Genomic DNA, 22,036 nt, shown 5'->3' with positions numbered 1-22,036 from the left:
CTAGCATTACCTGGCATAGAGAAGGGACTTCATAAGTACTTCTCAATTGGTTGATTCAGTTTCTTCTGCCCTGATCAGCTCAGCCCAACTCACAGTGAGATCTCCCTGATACTATTATGAGATAATAGGAAGTCAGAGCTGGAAGGAGCCTTAATTTCTCTCTCTCTCTCTCTCTCTTTTTTTTGGTGGGGCAATGAGGGTTAAGTGACTTGCCCAGGGTCACACAGCTAGTAAGTGTCAAGTGTGTTCCTGCTTTATCTTACAGAGGAGGAAACTGAGGCACAGGGAAGGGAAACAACTCATCTCAGGTCAAAAGGCAAGGAATTACAGGGATAGGTTTTGGACCCCACTCATCTGATGCCAATTATTTCCCACTACACCAAACTAAATTTGGAAGGGCCCTTAGAAATCACCTACTGTAGAATTTCCTCCACACTGTCCCTGATGGGTTGTCCATTAGCCTCTGCTTGAAGCTTTAGGGAGCTTACTACCTTCAAGGCACAAGGTAGCTTGTTCCATTGTTGCAGACCTCTAATTTTTAGAGGACTTTTGAAAGAAGAGGCATTAGCATTGTGGGGGAAGTTAACATGGATGAATTATGGAGTCAAGGAAGGAGTCAGTGAGCCCATGGAGCCAGGGGCTGCATCCCCACCAAGGCAAGATGTGGCTGGCATACTGATTAATAAGAATACTTTGATGTCCCTGTATGCGTTCATCAATGCAGTACTCCCTTCCAGCAAGGCGGATCAGACCCCATCCATGCTTTCTCATCCTATGCCACTCTTGTCCATGTCCTTTTATTTCTCTAGCCAATGTGCTAGGTCACCTTCCTCTGGTTTTGATGGCATTTCATGGCTACCAATGGGGTTGCCAATCCATATTGGAAGAGGGAATTTTTCCACTAGGAACTCCCCACTCTGAAGAAATCACAAATCCATATATATTAAATAGGTAACTCAGAGGGGCAGCTAGGTGGTGCAGTGGATAAAGCACTGGCCTTGGATTTAGGAGAACCTGAGTTCAAATCCAGCCTCTGACACTTGACACTTAACTAGCTGTGTGACCCTGGGCAAGTCACTTAACCCTCATTGCCCTGCAGAAACAAACAAAAAATAAATAGGTAACTCATATTGTTTTGTGGTGGTTTATAGTTGAGGAAATCCTTTCCTAGGGGTCAGAATCAACAGTGTTGGTGATGATGCGCTTGGCTCCTATAGGCACATTATGGCTAAGAATGAGTAGGCCATTAAGAATCAGGTAGGAACTTTGGCACAAGGAGGTGGCAGGGATGTGGAAGTTCCAAGCTGCTAGGGGCATTTTCTCCTGTGTATGAGTTCTCATGCTCTACTGGGAATCTTCCCCTTTGGGAAAGGAAATCAGCAAGACAGGTTCCATTTGTTTCCCCTTGGGTACATCTTGTGTACTTGGCACCGAACTGTTAGGCTGCCTGGAGGTTTAGGACTGGGGAGAATGGCCCAAGGTGGAGTGTGTGTATCCAGGCTCTGAAGAGGCTATCAGACTGACCAGGGCCTTCTGAGATCATCCTCATTCTTGGAAGGGTACTTGTGGGGTCTAGTACACAACAGGAAATGTACGGTCTCAGCCATTCATCTGACACAGTCATTTGCTGCCTCATGTTGCTGTTTATCTTTTTCATAAAATCATCCACAGTGTCTCCTTAGCCAAGGAGTTAGAGTGGACCCTAGAGATGGGTGCCGGTGGGTCAGGACAGAAATCATCACTGTGCTTTGACCCATGGGATGAAGGGGCTGGGCTGGGATCTGAAAGGTCTCTGTCCATCTGTCTGTCCATCTCTCACTCACATACACACATATATCCTAAGAGAGGGAGAGAGTTCAAGAGCATTAAGTAAGTGAGAGAGCATGAAAGCGTGGTGGGAGGATGTCAGACCACCAGGTGTACCATCACAAAGGAAAGAGAAGCCAATAGTTGGAAGCACTGATCCCAAGCTCTGACCATAACTGCAGGACATTAGAGGACTGGTCCAGGGGGGTAAGGAGGCCTTCCTCCTCACACCACCACCATCAGGGTCACCACATCATGATAGAGGCATCAGCCCAGACAGTGAGGAAAAGGGGACTTGGTGGCACTAGTTCAGAGGCTGGCTGGTCTCTCTTCTTCCATTCTTTGCTACTTTCTCCACTGCCTTGTTCTCCAAAGGGAACAAGAACCATTCTCCCATCTTTGGCCTTTAAGAATTTGTTTAACCCTTTGACCCAGCAATACCACTCCTGGGTCTTTTTCCCAAAGAGATCATAAAAAAGGGAAAAGGACCCACATGTACAAAAATAGTTATAGCTGCTCTTTTTGTGGTGGCAAGGAATTGAAAATTGAGGGGATGTCCATCAAATGGGGAATGGCTGAACAAGTTGTGATGTATGAATGTAATGGAATTCTATTGTGCTGTAAGAAATGATGAGCAGGTGGAGTTTAGAGAAACCTGGAAAGACTTGCATGAACTGATCCTGAGTGAGATGAGCAGAACCAGAAGAACATTATACACAGTATCATCAACATTATGTGTTGATCAACTGTGATAGATTAGATTCTTCTCACCAATCCAACAGAACAAGAAAGTTCCAAAGTACTCATGATGGAAAAGGCTCTCCAAATCCAGGGAAAAAAAAGGAACTGCAGAATATGGATGCTGATTGGACCATACTATTTCTTTTGTTTTTGATGTTGTTGGTTTTCTGATTTCAGGTTTTTGATCCTTCTCATATAACATGACTAATGCAGAAATATATTTAATGTTATTATGTATATATAACCTATATCAGATTGCCTGCTGTCTAGGGGAGGGGGGGAGGGAGGAAGAAAAATTTGAAATTGGAAATCTTATATAAGCAAATCATGAAAACTATTTCTGCATGTAACTGGAAAATAATAAAATACTTTTATTTTTAAAAAATCAATGTGAAAATTTGTTTTTACATGTAACTTGGGGAAAATTCTAGATAAATAAATTAATAAATAGAGAAAAAGAAAAAAAAAAGAATTTGTTTAACTTTCTGTTTGGGTCCTAAAAGAAACCAGTTTCTCTAAGAGTGATTTGTGTGTGTCCTTAGGGGTCAGACGCAGCTGAGGAGGTAAATGCGAGGTGAGGTGCCCAAGGAAAGAGGGACAGAGTTTTGTAACTGCTGGGAACAGTCCCAGCATGGGGATGTGGAGCCAGACAGGAAAAAAAGATTCTATCGAGCCATATTTATAACTTTCCAAAAGGAGAGAAAGGCTAAGTGAGTCTAGACTACAACCTTGGCAGCCCACATCGGGGTAAATGAACCAGAGAAGGTCTTTCTGTGAGATGGCAGCCTCAGACACCTCTGCTTTCCTTTGGTCCTCCTGTTGGGGGTCCATCAGTCAGTCAACTAGCATTTATTAAGTGCCTACTATGTGCTAGGATCTGTGCTAAGCACTGGGGATAAAATAAAATAAAAATGGGGGATCCAACACTGCCATGTACAAAGAAGATGTAAAAATAGGCCAAACTGGGCGTCGTCTCAGAGGGAAGGCACCAAGGTTAAGGAGGACTGGGAAAGGCTTCCTGCAGAACATGGGGTTTCAGCTGAGGCTTGAAGGAGGCTGGGGAAACCGGGAGGGGGAGGTGAGGAGGGAGATGAGCATCCAAGGCGTGAGGGGCGGCCAGGGAGCATGCTCAGTCGGGAGGTGGGGGGGTGTCTGAGGAACACTGAGGAGGCCAGTGTGACAGGGGCACAGGGTGTGGGGGTTAGGGAGGGAGGGAAACAAGACTGAGCAGAAAGGTAGGAAGGGGACAGGTGAGGAAGGGACTGGAAAGGCAAAGGATTCTGGAGGCAACAGGGAGCCAACTGGGGATTATGGAGAGAGACAGAGAGAGAGAGAGAGAGAGAGAGAGAGAGAGAGAGAGAGAGAGAGAGAGAGAGAAGGAGGGAATCAGAGAGAGAGAGGGAGGAAGGGAGAGAGAGAGAGAGAGAGAGAGAGAGAGAGAGAGAGAGAGAGAGAGAGAGAGAGAGAGAGGGAGAGGGAAAGAGAGAGAGAGAGAGAGAGAGAGAGAGAGAGAGAGAGAGAGAGAGAGAGAGAGAGAAGGAGGGAATCAGAGAGAGAGAGGGAGGAAGGGAGAGAGAGAGAGAGAGTGAGTCAGAGCTGGGCTTTAGAAAGATCAATTTGATTGGATTGGGAAGAGCCTTGAGGCAGAGAGATTCTGCCCCACCCCCCAGCAGACTACTGCAGTGGTCAAGGTGGGAGGTGATCCGGGCCTGCCCTAAGGGAGCTTGTAGTGTCAGAGGGGAGGAGGGGACCTGCCTATATGAGAGATGTTATAATGGTGGACACGACAGGACTTAACCACTGACTGGAGATATGGAGTGAGAAAGTGAGGAGTTGAGGATGATGTGTCCATTGTGAGCCTGGGTGAATGGGAGGATGGTGGTACCCTACTCTAAGAGGGAAGGTTTTGGGGAAAAACCAGTGAGTTCAGCTTCATACATCCAGTAGATCTGAGAGTCATATGCATATAGATGGTCGTTGAAACCAGGAGAGCTGATGAGCTAATCCAATAAAAACACAGAAGGGGAAGAGAAGAGGGCCCAGGATAGAATCTCTGGGGACACCCACAGTTAGCTTGAGCATGACCTGGATGAAGATCCAGCAGGAGACAAAGGAGTGTTCGGACAGGTAGGAGGAAAGCAAGCAGAGAACCAAGGGAGGAGGGGCTGAAAGGATGCTCATCCCCCCAAGTGAGAGGGCTGAGGGTGACGACTAAAGAGAAAAGCCTCCCTGAAGGAAGCTAGCAGTGAGTGATGCTGCCTGTATGAGCATGGAAGCTAGCCTCGAGGGAGTGACTAGTTCTGCTCACCAGCCTTTTACCTCCTACTCCACACACTTCTAGAAGGAGGAAAACCCACTATTAGAAGATACAGAGAATCACAGAATACTAGTGCTAATAGGGACCTTAGAAATTGCATTTTTATAGCTTTGAGGATTAAATGGCCCTTCACAAATCTTGTTACAGCTTACCTCTATAGGGTTATTTTACCTTATGGATTTATTTTACCCGACTTTGTAGACTTAGAGAAATTATTTCTCTATCGAAATGGCCCACCCGTGCCTCACATACAACATTCCATCTCCTGCCTCCCTGGAATGGATTCTCTGCTCATTTCCACCTTTTGCTTTATTAATCAATCAATCATTCAACAAGCATTTATTAAGCACTGTGTTAGGTGCTAGGAAGGAAGGAAAGAATAGAGGAAAGAAGGAAAGGAAGAAGGGAGGAAGAGAGGAAGGGTTCTGGGTATACAAAGACAAAAAACGAGGCCTTCCCTCAGTTAAGGAGCTTATACATTCTACCCAGAGGCATAGTAGTGGCTCAATAAAGATGGCAGATAGTCTAATGTTCTCCTGATATCTCAGTAATGTCAGTTTTCTATAAAGGACAATCCCAATCGTAGTAGCTTCAGAACTGGCTCAGACCGTCCTTGTACACTGCAATTTACAGTTACAGTTTACAAGTCCAGCGTGCTTTCTGTTATATTACCATTCCACCCAAACATTTAAGATCCTATAGCTAGAGCAAGAAGGGCCCAAAGGTCATCTAGCTGAACCTCTTTATTTTTATAGGTAAGGAAACCTAGACCAAGGAGGGGTTAAGTGCCCGAGGTTACGGAGATAAGATGTAAACCCAAATTTCCTCACTCCCAAGTTGGTGCCTTTGGCCCTGCGCCATGCTATTGGGTTACAGAACCCCCTCACACTCACTCCTGTTTGGCTTTAGAATGTGCTGTATGAACAGTCAGGGTTCAGCTCCCTACAAACTCTGCATTTCAGGGGTGGCAGAGATCAGGATTCTGGGAAGGAGAGCCCACAGTGGAGTCTAGCACGATGCCCGTGGAGGAATTGTCCGAGACAATCCTTGCTTTAAAGATAATATATATTTCACAGAAAAGCGACTGCACGGTTCAGTGGACAAATACTCATTTTGTCTGAATCCTTCCATAAAGCTGCAGTAGCCATGTACCAGGGAGACGATAAGAGAAGACACAGTCACACTGGGACATTCATCATGTTCCCCTCACCTAGATGGCTTGGCATTTCCCCAGGAAGCCAGGTTATAAAGCACACAATGGCTAAGACCAATAATCCTTTCTTTGTCCTCTTGGGTTAAGAGCAGAGCATACACGCAGCCTACCACGGGGTGAAAGGGATTGGAACTACTCCTAACTTGACTTTCACAAAGTGGGGTTGCATAGCCCCAGTACCTACTAGCACATAGTAGGTGTTCCTGGAACACTTTAATAGAAGGTTCTGGTTGAATTGAAATGAGATGATGCAGCATTATCTTTGGGGCCCTTTGGGACAACAGCTTCCTGGGGAAGCCATCCCTCACCATTGTTTGGGAAAGCTAGCGTGATGGTTGGGAGAGCACGAGGCAGAGACGAGCCAGAAATTCTCAATTGCAGGCCCCTTCGAGAAAAGCTCAGGAATTAGGGAACAATAGAACAAAGTTGATAGGGAGTTTGTCCTTCAATGGATACCACAGTCTTTGCAAAGCACTCTGGAAGAAAGGAGCAGGGGGAAAAAATGAAAAGCTTCAATATGACTTACTCATTAGTAGGTCAGCTCAGATGGGCAGCTCTTTCCAATCAGAGATGGTCCAACCAGAGCCAGCCCATAATCTTGGGTATAGCCCCACTCCCTGAAAATCTCTCAAAAAGGTACCAGTGGGTGAATATTCCCACACTTCCCACAGGGACACCTGTTCCTGAAACCAGACAACAGTTAACACCCTCAAAGCTTAGCAAATTGATTGGGGTGTTCATCAAAGTTCATGATTTTGATCTCCCTGATCAACCCTAATTCCCTGGTCAAGGACTCTTATATGCATGAGAGGCAGCATAAAGTGGTGGAGAGAATGCTGAACTTGGGGTCAGACAGACCTGACCCCAATCTATCATCTCAGACAGATTCTAGCTGGGTGACCCTGGGCAAGTCACCTCATTTCCTAATTTCCTCATTTTTAAAATCAACAGAATAATGCTTATGATACCTGCTGCCTGCCAGGGTTGTTGTGAGGTTTGGATGAGAAAATGGATGTGAATTTCTAGGTAGATACCAACTATTATTAGTAATACTTTCTCTGATGCTCATGACCACTCAGTTCCTACGTCCTTAGGATTCTAGATTTAGAATTGGAAGGGACATCTTCAGCCATTTCTTCCAACCCCCTCATTTTATAGACAAGGAACATCGTCACCCACAGAGAGCTGAAGGGACTTGCCCAAGGTCACCCAGCCCACATTTCATGACCGCAGGCTTTGACCTGAACTCTCATCAGTTGTCTGACAATAAGATAGCAGTGATACCAGGGAGAACTGGGAGATGGAGGGGGCGCAACTTGGATCAGTGACTCCTAGAAGGAAAAAAATAACAGCCCATGCCATCTGAAAGCACACAGGCTCTTTGATGGTGGGTCAGGGGTAATTTTCATAGGTAGAAGCCAACGGCAGTACCTGGCTGGATGGTCACTTGTCAGTACATTACAGGAGGGGATTCCTTTGGTGAACGGGGTGGATTGGATGGCCACTGGGGTCCCCCCCGGCTCAATACTGGGGTTCTCCTACTGAGATGTCCAGAGATACCTGCTTTCTAAGGGGAAGCCGGAGGTACAATGGAAAGAGCCCTGGGCTGTGAGGCTGAGCACCCGGCTCTTACTCCTGACTTAAATCCCAGAGTCCTAAACTCAAAAATCTAAAGCCACGTGTCTCCCTGGGCCTGCAGAGCCTGTGACCAAGGAGTCCAATGGCTGCCAGAGGGAATCCCAACAGCCCGTGGGCTCTGGGAAGAGGCACCACTTGGGGAGGATGGAGCAGAGGCGGCCCAGGTGCAGGGGGACTGCTCAGGCGACGCTCACACCTCCCACTGTCTTGGGGGAATCACCATCTGCTCTTGCGCTGTGTGTGTGAGGCTGGTTCACTTCTTCTGAGTGGCGTCTACTTTAGGCGGGGGGGGGGGGAGACAAGCAGGGGGACTAACACTCTGGGGGCGCATTCCCTCCATGAAATGCTCTTCTAACTGCTCATACTTGGGCCGTGCCTTCCTGGAGCCACCTGCTCTTCTGTCTCCTCTCCACCTGGGAATTGCCTCTAAAACCGTACCCAGCTTCTATCCCTTCCCCTCATCCCAGACACTCCCCCAGCCCCCCACCCCTGCCATCCCAAGTCAGAAGGGACCTCAGAGGCCAAGAAGTTCAACTCTTTAATTTTTTTTCCCCGCGGGGCAATGAGGGTTAAGTGACTTGCCCAGGGTCACATAGCTAGTAAGTGTCAAGTGTCTGAGGCCAGATTTGAACTCAGGTACTCCTGAACCCAAAGCTGGTGCTCTATCCACTGCGCCACCTAGCTGCCCCTAACTCCTTCATTTTTTTTTTTTATTTTTAGAAATTTTTTTTTTAGTGAGGCAATTGGGGTTAAGTGACTTGCCCAGGGTCACACAGCTAGTAAGTGTTAAGTGTCTGAGGCCGGATTTGAACTCAGGTACTCCTGACTCCAGGGCCGGTGCTCTATCCACTGTGCCACCTAGCTGCCCCTAACTCCTTCATTTTTACAGATGAGGAAACTGAGGCCCAGAGAAGGGAAGTGAGTTACCCAAGATTGCTCAGGTGTCAGAGACAAGATTCAAACTCAGGTCCACAATTGGTGTTCTTTCCGTAGTTTGATGCTGCCTCTCTACAGATGTTGGTAGGATATAGTGGGAAGAGCACTGATTCTGGAGTCAGAGGACCTGAGTTCAGGGCCCATCTCTGTGACCTTGGGCAAGTCACTCCATCTCCCTGGGCCTCAGTTTTCTCATCTGTAAAATGAAGGGGATGGCCTCTAAGGTTGACCCTCAGCTCCAAGCTCTCTCTCTCTTTCTCACAGGCTCTAGACTCAGATCTCTAAGTGCTAGCTTTGACATGCTATCACCTCATTTGACAGAAGAGAAAACTGAGACCCTCTTAATGAAAGTGTTGTGACTTGATTAAGTGTCAGAGATGGGATTTGAACCCAGGACCTCTGACTCCAGAATCAGTGTTCTATCCACCATGTCATGTTGTCTCCTTAGCTCATCATTCTAGATTCTCCATAGTACGACCTTGTCACGGACTGTTCAGTAACATACATCCTTCTCACCAGCCAGCTTAGGTTTTTCCCCCAAACTTTTCCCCACTCAGTCCCATCTTCACACCTTTGTTCATGCTGTTTCACCCCTACAGAATGCCCTCTCCATTCCCCTTCCCCTATATAGACTCCTGGCTTGCCCAGGCCCCACTGCCAATGCTGGCATACGTGATTAACAAAAGCATAACTGGGCCAAGAAGCCAAGAGGAATTTATTAAGTACCCACTGTGTACGAGTGCACACAGGAGTAATGTCTGTGAACTAGAATAAGCCCAGACGGACTAAAGGTTCCATGATCCTATTTAGAATTCTAGAACCCAAAATGTTTTCCATATAAGACTTCCTTATGTCTTCCAGTTACCATCACTTTCCTAGTTTCTCTGGATCTAAAACCTCAGTGGCTGAAACCAGAGCAGATGGGAAAACTGAGACCCAGCAAGGAGAAGTGATTTGCCAAAGTTCCTTGATGTAATATCAGAGGCAGCGCATGAGCCCAGGCCCTTGGATGCCACAGATAATCTTGTACCCATACTATGCTGATTACTGCTTTTTATCGAGGAGGGCTTCCTGGAAGAGGTGAGTTTTGAGTCAGGAGATGAAGGAGAGGAAAAATAGGAAATGGTAGCACATTGAGTAATAGGGGACAATATTTCAGGTGGAAGGGAAGGTTCTGTTTCTGTCTCCCACTATCCCCAGCCTGGAGTCCCCATCCCAATCTCTCAGCACCCTCCAACCGGAGGCATGACTAAGGCACAATTTAGAGGGTGCTGATAGCACCTTTAGTCCAGCTAAGCTCGGTACCTAGTTAACAACAACAACAAAGCCAAATTAGGGTGTTACTAGAGTTATTTTTTCCATACTGCTACTTTCTATAGCAATTGAATTCTAGGTAAGCTGCAACCTTGCCTGGACATAGCTCAAACCCTCTGCTTCTGGCCTTCTGGTATACCAGAGTCTCGGCCCTCCTGCCTCGCTTCCTGAAGGAATGAAAGCCTCGTTCATTTCACTTTTCTCAGGCACAAAAATGAGTAGCTGTTGCTCTTCCTGCAACCTTGGAGTCTCTTTTTGGATGAAAGGACAGAAGGCTCCACTCTGCTCTCTGCAAGCGCCTCTTCTTGTTCCAAAGACCTTGAGTTAGCTTCTAAACCCTTTGCTTTGGAGGAAATAGGATACAAAGTGCCCCCGTTTCTTCCCTTCCCACCATGTAAACCCTCCTAATAGATGGTGAGATAATTCGGAATCTGTTGTACACCAGACTCTTCCTATACATAATTAAAAGGCCAGATGACTCTCCATCTGTGCCTCCCTGGTCCATCTCTGGTGAGGTGATTCCTTCGTCCCCCCCATCCCCCAAGTTGGCATGTGCCAAGAACTGGGCAGGGCTGAGCAGCAGCTGCCCCACAAGCTGATGACGTTCCTAAGACTGAGAAAGCTGCCCAGATTTGCAGCATCTTGACGGGAAAGAGAGGCTCTCTTCTTATATTGCAGCGTCTGGGTGAGATGGCCTGTCTCCAGGAGACTAGGCCTCTGGGCTGGGGGTTCAGAGCTTTAGGTCTTTCCCTGACGGGGGAGGGGAAGGCAGAGGAATAAACAAGGTGGATTCCCCTACACACAGGGGTGTGCTGGAGCCAGCTCAAACCGGTTAGCCAACTGTTAAATTTTCAATGTGAGCATTTATACCTCAGAGGGTGGTAAGTGCCAAAATTGGTAACAGTCAAATCAGGGCTGTTTTATTGATTGTCTAGACTTAAGAAATTAATGGAGAAAATATTAATTATGCAAATTAAACTTAAAAGTGAGTTGAGAATACATGGTTTGTTTTTTCCCCCTAGAGGACCAGTTGTTAAACATTTAGCAGCACACCCCTGCCTACACACTACAAGTCATATGTTCTTATGTCCTCTATAGGAGTCTTACCCCAACCTTTGTAATGTCATTCCCTCTATACAGCTCCCTACTGACTCTGGGAGAACATACAAACTCCTTAGCCTGGCATCTAAGGACCTTCCCAATCTGGTTCCAACCTACCTCTCCTGTCTGATTTCATATTTCACCCCTTCCTGCACTCCCCATGGACTACATGGTATTCCTTAAAGTTCTGCCATTTTCCATTTCTATGCCTCTGCTGGATATGCTTGGCATAGAGTAAGTAATTTATAAGTGCCTCTCTCCCTCCTTCCCTTCCTTCCTTCTTTCCTCTCTCTCTCCCTCCTTCCTTTTCTTTCTTTCTTTCTTTTTTCTTTCTCTTTCTTTCCTTCCTTCCTTCCTCCATCCTTCCCTCTCTCCTTCCCTTTCTTCCTTCCTCCATTCCTTCCTTCCATCCTCCCTTCCTTCTTTACTTCCTTCCTTCCTTTTCTTTCTTTCTCTTTCTTTCCTTCCTTCATCCCTCCTTCCCTCTCTCCTCCCCTTTCTTCCTTCCTCCATTCCTTCCTTCCTTCTTTACTTCCTTCCTTCCTTTTCTTTCTTTCTCTCTCTCTTTCTCTTTCTTTCCTTCCTTCCTCCCTCATCCCCTCTCTCCTTCCCTTTCTTCCTTCCTCCATTCCTTCTTTTCACCCTTCCTTCCTTCCTCCCTCTGCCCCCTTCCCTTCCCTTTCACCTTCCCCTTTCCTTCTCTTTCCTTCCCATCCTAGTTCAGCTCATGTGGCCCTTCTCCATGCTGTTTTTTCCTATATTAGCCCATTGGAGAGGAGTCACTTCCTCCTGAAAGTATTCTAGGGCACTTTGCCCAGATCTCTCCATTACCACTCTCACACCGTACTTAGTATTAGAATTATTTATGTATGTGTCAATACAATCACTCTTCCTTCACTCCAGTGGAATCAGTTTAAGTGCCTTGAGGAAAGCCATAACCAGAGCAGGGGGCCAGGCCTCCAGCCCACTTTCCAATCTTTCCTCCACACACAGACATCCCGCCACACCGGCCGACTTGAGGCCCTTCATTTATAAAGCTCCCCCTCCGTCTTTCTGCCTTTGCACGGACCATTATCCACACCTGGAATACTCTCCTTACCTCCATCTCTTAGAATTCCTGGATTCCTTCAAGCCTCAGCTTAAGTATCCCCCTCTGTGTGAGTATTTTCCAAGTCTCCCTACCTGCTGGAGCCTTTCGCTGCAAGGCTACCCTTGCTCTGTGTGTCTGTGTGCGCACATGTGAGAGTGTCTATGTGCGTGCATGTGTGCAAGCAGATGTGTGCGTGCATGTTATACACACCTATGTATGCACATATTGTCTCTCCTGTAAGAATGTAAGCTCTCTGAGGGTAAGGGCTCTTCCCTGGTACTGTGCACAATACCTGACACATAGTAGGAGCTTTAAAATGCTTGATGGTTGACTGACTGATTGAAGGTGCCAGCATTTAGAATGTGTAGACAATATGTTTGGATTCTTTCAGTAAGGGAGAAACAATTAAACTTATTCTGCTTTAATAAAGCACCATGGTAGTGTATGGGGGAGTGCTGACCTAAGCTTTTTAGCTATTGATTTGATTACTTTTGCAAAGACTTGATGGGAGGAATATTTAGTATTACTTTAGAATGTTGTAGCGTTGAAAGAAGCACCTGGTTTAGTTTTAAGATGGAATTAACTTCAATAAATGCTCCAGAAAAGTTCGCAAAATGCACTAGAAGGAACAAATAATAAAGAAAATCAAAGAGAAATAGATATTTGTTTCTCTATCTGATCTAAGTCTACACAAAGCAACTGCCAGAAACCTGTGGAGGCAGAAGGTATGGTTGCAAAGATGCCCTGCCCAGAGCCACAGCAGGAGATGGGGCCAGGACAGTGCCTGGGCAGCAAAACTCTTATAGGAAGGAAGCATTGACAAGCAATAGCCATTTGAAGCCTAGCAAGACCTCATTAAGAGATGGAACCACCAGGGGCAGCTAGGTGGCACAGTGGATAAAACACCGGCCCTGGATTCAGGACAACCTGAGTTCAAATCCGGCCTTAGACACTTGACACTTACTAGCTGTGTGACCCTGGGCAAGTCACTTAACCCTCATTGCCCCGCCCCCCAAAAATAAAATTTAAAAAGAGAGAGAGAGAGAGAGAGAGAGAACCACCTCATAGGACAGGACCGTACAAGGAAGATAGAGAAGGGGGCTCAGGCCAAAACCTGAATTGAGCCAAATGAGCCAGAAACCGGAATTTGTGCAGAAATTTTAGCCATCTCATCTAGAATGGCAAAGGACTAGAGTCTGATGTGAGTATAATGTCCCAATATAGCAAGTGAAGCTGGAGATACGAGTAAACAAAAGAAACTGAAATACACAAGATGGATTGAGAGAAACAACTACACACAAGCACCTAGTTTGCAAGGCTAGTTACTTAAACTGCAATATTCCAGTTGAATGTCACCCAACCTTCATAGAATGGTCTCTATAGGCCGGGATGTCCGTCTCCCTCATCCCCAAACTGAGTTTATTTTAACGAGTTTATTTTTAGTATGCTTTTTATACTGCTTCTCCTGGGCATGAAAAATCTCTCTATGGCTCCCTTGGTGGAGGGTCTGATATCCATGTGGAAAATTATCCTCTATTTAAAACATGCTGCCAACACCATAATGTCAAGAACAATTGATACAAAATGTGCCGTCTTTCAGAGAGACACTATGCTTGTGCCAAGCATAAATCCACCATCATCATTCCCTAAATAGAACTGAGAAAGGCTTTCAAGCCAAAGAGGGAATCCTACCAAAATGTCATCTTAATTACTTAACATATTTGAATAGTGTCGAGTTTTAAGGCTCCCCTGAAAAGCACATTAAATAGCTCTTTCATCTCCTGAAAACTTTCCCTAGTGATATCAAAATGTCATTTGGTCACTCAGTGTGCATCAAGGAAGACTAGAGAGACTGATGGCTTTGAGCTTGAAGCTGAAGGTTAAATTAACCAATAGATTAAGGCAATACAGAACACATTCTTTGGTCTTTTCCAGGTCAGTCACACTGAGTACAAGGCTATCAAAGAGAAGCTCATGGGCAGCTAGGTGGTGCAGTGGATAAAGCACCGGCCCTGGATTCAGGAAGATCTGAGTTCAAATCCAGCCTCAGACACTTGACACTTACTAGCTAGTATGACCCTGGACAAGTCACTTAACCCTCATTGCCCCACAAAAAAAAAGAAAGAAAGAAAAGAGAGAGAGAAGCTGAAAGTGACTATGTTAAGAGACAGATTAGCATCCTGAAGTCAAAGCTTAATGGGAAAAATACATTTGGAGTCATTAACATCTACACAATACAGAATACTGCATCCTTTTGGCCTGGCAAAATGAAAGATGAGGGGTCTAGAACATACCCAAACTAAAACCAGTACAATGTTAAGGAAAATTTATCCCATGGCAACTATAGAAAGGTGAATACTTTCTTGCTAAAAAGGTGGAAGAGGATTGACAGAGGTTTTCTTTTCTTTGTTTCTTTGTTTGTTTTTGCGGGGCAATGAGGGTTAAGTGACTTGCCCAGGGTCACATAGCTAGTGTCAAATGTCTGAGGTCGGATTTGAACCCAGGTCCTTCGGAATTCAGGGCCAGTGCTTTATCCACTGAACCACCTAGCTGCCCCTGACAAGAGGTTTTCAAAGGACATGATAAAAACATGCGAAATGCTTTTGAAACAGAAAGACCTTATTTAAGATACAATGAAGATTAACAGTAGGCATTTATCACTGGATTTGTTGAATGTAACTAAAAGTGTTTTATCTCCAGATGGAGCCTATGGTATTGCTGAGATCCATGACTAGAATTAAAAGACCCTCCAAGGATGACAACCACATGAATTCAACCAACAATACTGCAACAAAGAAGCATCAAACAAATGACTGAATTACGCATATTTGTCTATAAAAATGAGGGGTTTAATCATGGCAATTCAGGACCAGGTCATTGCCACCAGAAATCACAAGAAAGATTAACTTTAATAAGTGTGGATTTATTGATCAGGGTAGATTATGTAGCAAAGTGCTATATGTCACACAGGATACAAAAATGTATTATCTACCAGATACCTAGAGGGACATAAAGAGGTAGCTGGAATTTTACACGGTGTCCCAAAAGTTTTAGTTCAGTTTTAAGACTGAATAACTTCAGAAGTGTATAACATGAATAATGGGTATGGTATTGTTTGCTTTCTGAATTGGTGGTGGAGAGGGAGAGAATTTGGAACGGAAAATAAAAATTTTAAATTAAAAAATTAACTTCAGAAGTGTAAGTTATACAAACTTACAAAAATTTTAAAGGCTAATTATTTAAAAATTTTAAATGTTGATGTTTCTTATTAAAATTCAACATAACTATTATCTTGTGGTATAGTGCTCTAGTTAATTTTCTTTTTCTTTCTTTCTTTTTTTGTAGGGCAATGTGGGTTGTGATTTGCTAGGTCACACAGCTAGTAAGTGTCAAGTATCTGAGGCTGGATTTGAACTCAGGTCCTACTGAATTCAGCACCAGCTTTATCCACTGCACCACCCAGCTGCCCCATCTCCAGTTAATTTTCAAGCTTTCTAAAAACTTCCATCAGCTGCTGTTCAGTGACTGAAAAGACAGCATTTGTAATCCTAGCCTTGAGCTCAGCCAAAGAATGAAGTTTTGATGTGACCTCTACAAGAATCAGTCTAACCAGAGGGAGATCAGGTGATCAAGATGGCCAAACAAGAAGACCTTCTCTACCCATCCATGAGTCTGTTAATGTCATCCAGACACTACTGCACATGCAATGTATAATGACAAGGTATCCCATCTTGTTGAAATTAAAATTTATTTTTCAAAATTCACAAAACTAGATAAATAAAAAATACATTTAAATAATTAAACTTTCAAATGATACTTTTGTAAGTTTGTAATAGTTATATTTCTCACAATATTAAAGTTTAAAGCTGCACTAAGACTTTTGGGACACCTCAACCACTAGAAGCACACTACTCAATAAACTAATTAAGAACACATTCCCCATAAAACCTCAGACCAGGGGGCAGCTGGGTGGTGCAGTAGATAAAGCACCAGCCCTGGATTCAGGAGGACCTGAGTTCAAATCCAGCCTCAGACACTTGACACTTACTAGCTGTGTGACCCTGGGCAAGTCACTTAATCCTCATTGCCCAGAAAGAAAGAAAGAAAGAAAGGAAGGAAGGAAGGAAGGAAGGAAGGAAGGAAGGAAGGAAGGAAGGAAGGAAGGAAGGAAGGAAGCAAGGAAGGAAGGAAGGAAGCAAGGAAGGAAGGAAGGAAGGAAGGAAGGAAGGAAGGAAGGAAGAAAACAAACCTCAGAACATCCTGGGGAATTCAACAAGTATCATTTTCCCCCCAACAAGTATCTTTAGAGGGAGAATTGTTGCCCACCATTGCTCAAATATAACACTGATCTGTAAAAATTTAAGAACAGAATTTTAAATAGATATCATAGTACCACACACTCATAATCACCAAACTACACAAAATGAAAAGCTTTCAAAATAGCAGAAGGAATTATAAGCCTGTGGGAACAGGACAAGGTTCAGGTCATCTCTGTTATTCTGTCTGCTACTCTACTCATCCCAAAGATATTTTCAATGAGTCTACAGAGGATGAGCTGACAATGTAGTACTTTTATTCAAGTAATAAATAGCAATTATTTTATCCCCCTACACAATGGTTTGTCAAATATTAAACATACATAACAATAATAAGGTCTTTCCCCAGAATTATTTCTATATGAATTCCATCAAAACATGGAGAGAAAAATGAGACTGATACAATAAATTTATGCATAGTCTTTTAAGGTTTCCAAATTGGTTTCCAGACATCTCATTTGGGTCTCACAAAAACCCTATGAGGAAATACAAATATTATTCTATCCACTTCACAGATAAAGAAACTGAGGTCTAGAAAAACTGACTTGCCAAAGGTCACATGGCTGGTAAGGTCCATACCAAGCACTCTTTCTTTTTTGTTTGTTTGTTTGTTTTTTTGTTTTGTGGGGCAATAGGGGTTAAGCCCAGGGTCACCCAGCTAGTAAGTGTCAAGTGTCTGAAGCAGGAATCAAACTCAGGTCCTCTTGAATCCAGGGCCGGTGCTTTATCCATTGCACCACCTATCTGTCCCCAACAAGCACTCTTTCTACCATACCAGATGGTAGCTCTTAAAGCAAATCATGTTACCTTGCTGGGCCTCAGTTTCCTCACCTGTAAAATGAGAGGGCTGGATTAGACGGCCTCTGAGGTCTCTTTTATCCCTCGATGTATGAGTTTATGATCCAATAGATGGATGTGTGGCTGCCCAGGAGGCAGCAGGGAGAGGCATCTGGGGTAGGAAGCCTCAGTAAGTACTGCTAACAAGCTGACATGGAGGGGGACAGTGGGTACAGACATCAAAAATCAGTGTACTTGTCAGCAGCAGGGGACCCTTCAATTAGGCATAACCCTCAGACACAGGCATTGAGCTGAAAGGAGATGAAGCTACAGGTCTCTTTGATGAGACACATTTTTTATATTTCACGAAAAACACGAGAAACCCCCAAATGCCCAAGTGATAGAGGCTGTATTTCTCCAGAAATCCATGCAGCTGTCTGAGGTTTTGCCGCCTCCACTCCCCAGATCAATGCTTATTAGAGTGATGGGAACCAAGCTGCCTTCTCTGGCTCCCAGCCGGGCTCCTCTGCCTGTCAGAGGCAATCCTTCTAGTCTGTTTTCTGATGGCAATCAGAACCCTGCCTCCCCATGCCAGATGACCGGGCAGCAAAGGGAGGGACATAAGAGTTTGGGGGTGAGGGGAACAGGAGGGCACAGAGAAGTTGCTGAGTAAATAGCTCAGAGATTCAGACTTTGTCCATTTAGGTCTTAGAGGTTATTTAACCCTCGTTTTTTGGTAGTTTGATTGATATGGTACTGAAATAATTTAGGTAGAATTGTCATTTTAAATTTCTTCAAAATTTTTTTGTGGGGCAATGAAGGATAAGTAACTTGCCCAGGGTCTCACAACTAGTAAGTATCAAGTGTCTAAAGTCACATTTGAACTCAGGTCCTCCTGAATCCAGGGCCAGTGCTTTATCCACTGCGCCACCTAGCTGCCCCAACCCTCATTTTTTGAGAAGTTTTTAAAAAACCTTTCATTGATCTCTTTTATTTTTTTACAACATATTTCTTTTCTAGAAATATCTACATTCTCCATTCCCTAAACCTTCCCCTTGAACTCTCCCTTGTAACAACACCTAAGTTAAGCAAAACATCCAATACAATGACTGCATTTGAAAATGCATAAAGCATTCTCCCCTAGTGGTGCCCTACCTCATTTTTTTTTACAGAGAAGGAAACTGAGGCCCCAAGAGGTTAAGAGATCCCTCAAGATTATGCAACTAGGAATTAAAAGAAGAGGAATTAGAACTCAGGTCTTCAGCCTCTAAGTCTTTCTGACTTCCCATTTAGCACTTTGATATAGAAGCACACCCACTAGGGCATGGGGGAAGGGGCAGGTTTTGAGAGGGGGAGGAGAACCTACCTTTCCCTCTGGCCCAGGTGTAGGAACGACTAGTGCCGATGCTCCTTGGGTCACTCATAGGAGGCTCTATAGGGGGGAGCCTGAAGTGGGGTTCATTGGCTTGGCCTGGTATCTTCAGTGGCAGGATGTATTTCGGCAGTGCTTTGTAGAACCATGCCCCAGACCTCTTCCAGACCTAGGGATAAGACACATGTTGGCAGTGGGTGGTACCAAGGGATCGCCTCTCTCCACCAAGCCCCACTGTCTTTAGTTGTGCCCAGACTTGTGGCATATGGATGGCAGAGGGGATAAAGCACTGGGCTTGGAATCAAGAAGACCCAAGTTTGAATCCTCTCCCAGACACGTCGTAGCTAGATGACCCTGGCCGAGTCACCTCACTTCTGCCTGCTTCAGTTTTCTCATCTGTAAAATGGGGTTGATAATAGCACCAAGTAAGGATCAAATGGAAAGACATTTTATTTATTTATACACACACACACACACACACATTGCTCTGTAAGCCTTAAAATGCTATATAAACACTAGCTGATATTGTTATCCCATCAATGAAGAGAATGCCTGGTGTGGAAACCCCCTCTACCGAGGCAGGTTAGCAACTTGTATGTGATTCGTGGTGCTAGAGGATTGCCTGGGACAAAGAGAGGTTAAGTGGGTGACTTGTCCAGGGGCACACACACAACCAGTATGAATCAGAGGCAGCCCCAGAGGGCAGGTCTTCTTCACACCAAGGCTGCTTCTCTAAACCCACCATATTGCATATAGCCCTGCAAATATCTGTGATTTCATAGGGGTGGACATTCTTTCCATAAATACAGATTGCCACCCCTCTGCATCTCCGTGGAGGCGCTAAGGGAGTTGAGGAACCTGAACAGACCCGCCAGATGCCTTGCCCAATATGCAGGAGAAGACGAATCTTTCACACCCAAGACTGGTCCTTAGACACCAGACGCAGCCTGTTTTCTTGCCCATCTTCTTCTTTTTTTTTTTTTTGGCAGGGCAATGAGGGTCAAGTGACTTGCCCAGGGTCACACAGCTAGTGTCAAGTGTCTGAGGCTCGATTTGAACTCAGGTCCTCCTGAATCCTGGGCCTCTCCCTTAGCCCCTGTGCCACCTAGCTGCCCCCTCTTGCCCATCTTCTAAGCCTTGCCAGGCTGGCAGAGACTGGCAGAGCTGGCAGTTGCCCTGGCACAGCCTGGGTCACTTCAGGGGCATGATGGAGCCTCAGAAGGCTCCTCTCCATCCCTCCTCTCTCACCTTCTTCTTGCCCTTTATTTAATTCAATGTGCAATTATTAAGTACCTACTAGATGCCAAGAATTGTACTTAGCAGGCAGCAATAAGATGGGCACTGCCCTCAAGGATAGAATGTGGCCTCCTCTAGAGCAGGGACAATCTAACATTTCTATTCGTGTCCACGGGACTCAGCACAGGGCTTGCACACAGTAAGTACTTAATAAATGCTTGCTTGCTTGTTTCCTTCCTTCCTTCTAAGAGCTTAACCTGTGTTGATGTGCCAGATTCGACCTTGGCTTTTCCTGACTCCAGACCTGGCACTCTATCCTCTGCACCACCTACCTGCCTATACAACGAAATCATAGGTTCGATTCCCCTCCCCCAACTCAGCTCTGACTGTGATTTATACACATTTCTACAACCACGTTCCTTTTTACTTCGCCGGTCAAACTATCTTCTTCAGGGAAGTGAAAATTTGCTTTGGAAGTTGAGTGGGATGACCTTCTCCTCATGTAAGTCAGGCACATTTCCAGAAAGCCAGAGTATTGAGCCAATGTCCGGAGATTCTGATCCCTTCGCTTCCTATCCCCCAGGTAGAGGTAGGTTCTCCTCCATGGCCTACACACCTGTGCATATTGCCCTTGGTGCCTTCCAGACTCTCACCTGCTACTCAAACTCTTCTGTTGTTGTTCAGTCATTTCAGTCATGTCTGACTCTCCATGACCCCATTTGGGGTTTTCTTGACAAAGATACTGGAGTGGTTTGCTATTTCCTTCTCCACCTCATTTGACAGATTGAGGAAACTGAGGCAAACAGGGTGACGTGACTTGCCCAAGGTCACAAAGCTAAGTAAGTGTCTGAATCTGGATCTGAACTCAGGTTGTCCTTCCTCCAGGACCAATACTCTATCCACTGCGCCACCTCACTGCCCACTCTAACTCTACCACTCATCTAAGATGTGTCTGTGATTGGTATGTCTAGAGAGGCCACAACAGCCTAGTGAATGCTATCACGGTGGGACTGAATCATGTTATTTGGAAACTCATCTTGAAGAGCTGACTGAGAAAAATCAATTTAGAAAGCACCCTTGAAAGGACCCAAACCATTAGGTGGCCCAAATTGCAGCGCTAACCACCAATTAGAACACAAGGGAGCAAATGAGATCAGGGCCATGGGCTTTCAGTGCCTACTAATCCACCAGGATTTTGCAGCAGTGTTCCCTGCAGTGGGATGAAGCGTTGAATAAGGAAGAGGGAGAAAAAGGGTACAGGGAAATAATCCGGCCAGAAACCAGCCTGGCCAAGCTGAGGCCGCCATCTGGAGTGCCCAGTCGGGTCCATTGGGAAGCCAGTCACCCAAAGGCCAAATGCCCTGCTCCAAAAGACGATACTGACGAGCCAGAGAACAAGGAATCTGCCCCAAGGCTCTGGACAGCAGCAGGCCAGGTGGGAGATGGGGCCTGCCTCCCATTGTTTCTGGGGGATAGAGCTCCTGGTTTTCTGATCAGCTGTATTTGAGTTTGTGTGGCCTCCTGAGTTTGGAGGAGGATCTGCTAGCCACTTCCCTGGCCTCCCCCAGCTCAGGGGCATGTCTCGTTCTTTTCCTTAAAAGATACTGAAACTTTCCTAGAAATTTAGATGGTTCAGGAGGCCGGTGCCCTGAATATGAAAGCCAGGTCACAATCACCTACCTCTTCCCTTGGGCATCTGACTGACAGATGTGCCGTGTGGTGCTTGTTCATACTCTGCCTGCAGCCCTCACTATGCCAGGAGGAAGAAGGGGAGGAGGAGGAGGAGGGAGGAGAAAGATGAGGAGAAGGAGGAGGAGAAGGGGAGAAGAGGGAGGAGGAAGAAGAGAAGGAGGGGAAGAGAAAGGGGAGGAGAAAGAGGAGGAGAAGGGGTATAGGATGAGGAGGAGAAGGGGAGAAGGAGGAGGAGGAGAATGGGAGGAGGAGGAGGAGGAAGAAGAAGAAGAAGAGGGGAAAAAAGAAAGAAAAAAAGAGGGGGCAGCTAGTGGTGCAGTAGATAAAGCACCAGCCCTGGATTCAAGAGGACCTGAGTTCAAATATGGCCTCAGACACTTGACACTTACTAGCTGTGTGACCCTGGGCAAGTCACTTAACCCTCATTGCCCTGAAAAAAAGATAGCTTTGGAATGGGCAGAGAGGGCATCAGAACTGATTGTTAAAT

At 45.5% G+C, this 22,036-nt stretch overlaps 1 protein-coding gene across 1 annotated transcript in view; it reads right to left on the bottom strand.

Annotated features, from left to right (window-relative positions):
* RPH3AL (rabphilin 3A like (without C2 domains)) overlaps nucleotides 1-22,036 on the bottom strand; it is a 181,863-nt gene that overhangs the window by 39,704 nt on the left and 120,123 nt on the right. Inside the window, exon 7 of the mRNA XM_044004398.1 lies at nucleotides 18,616-18,790. Coding sequence (XP_043860333.1) covers nucleotides 18,616-18,790 — 175 coding nt within the window. The remainder of the gene's footprint in view (nucleotides 1-18,615; nucleotides 18,791-22,036) is intronic.

The sequence above is a fragment of the Dromiciops gliroides genome, chromosome 4, assembly GCF_019393635.1.
Source record: "Dromiciops gliroides isolate mDroGli1 chromosome 4, mDroGli1.pri, whole genome shotgun sequence".
NCBI lineage: Eukaryota > Metazoa > Chordata > Mammalia > Microbiotheria > Microbiotheriidae > Dromiciops > Dromiciops gliroides.
Note: the sequence above shows the minus strand (reverse complement) of the source record. Positions and strands in the feature narration are given on the sequence as shown.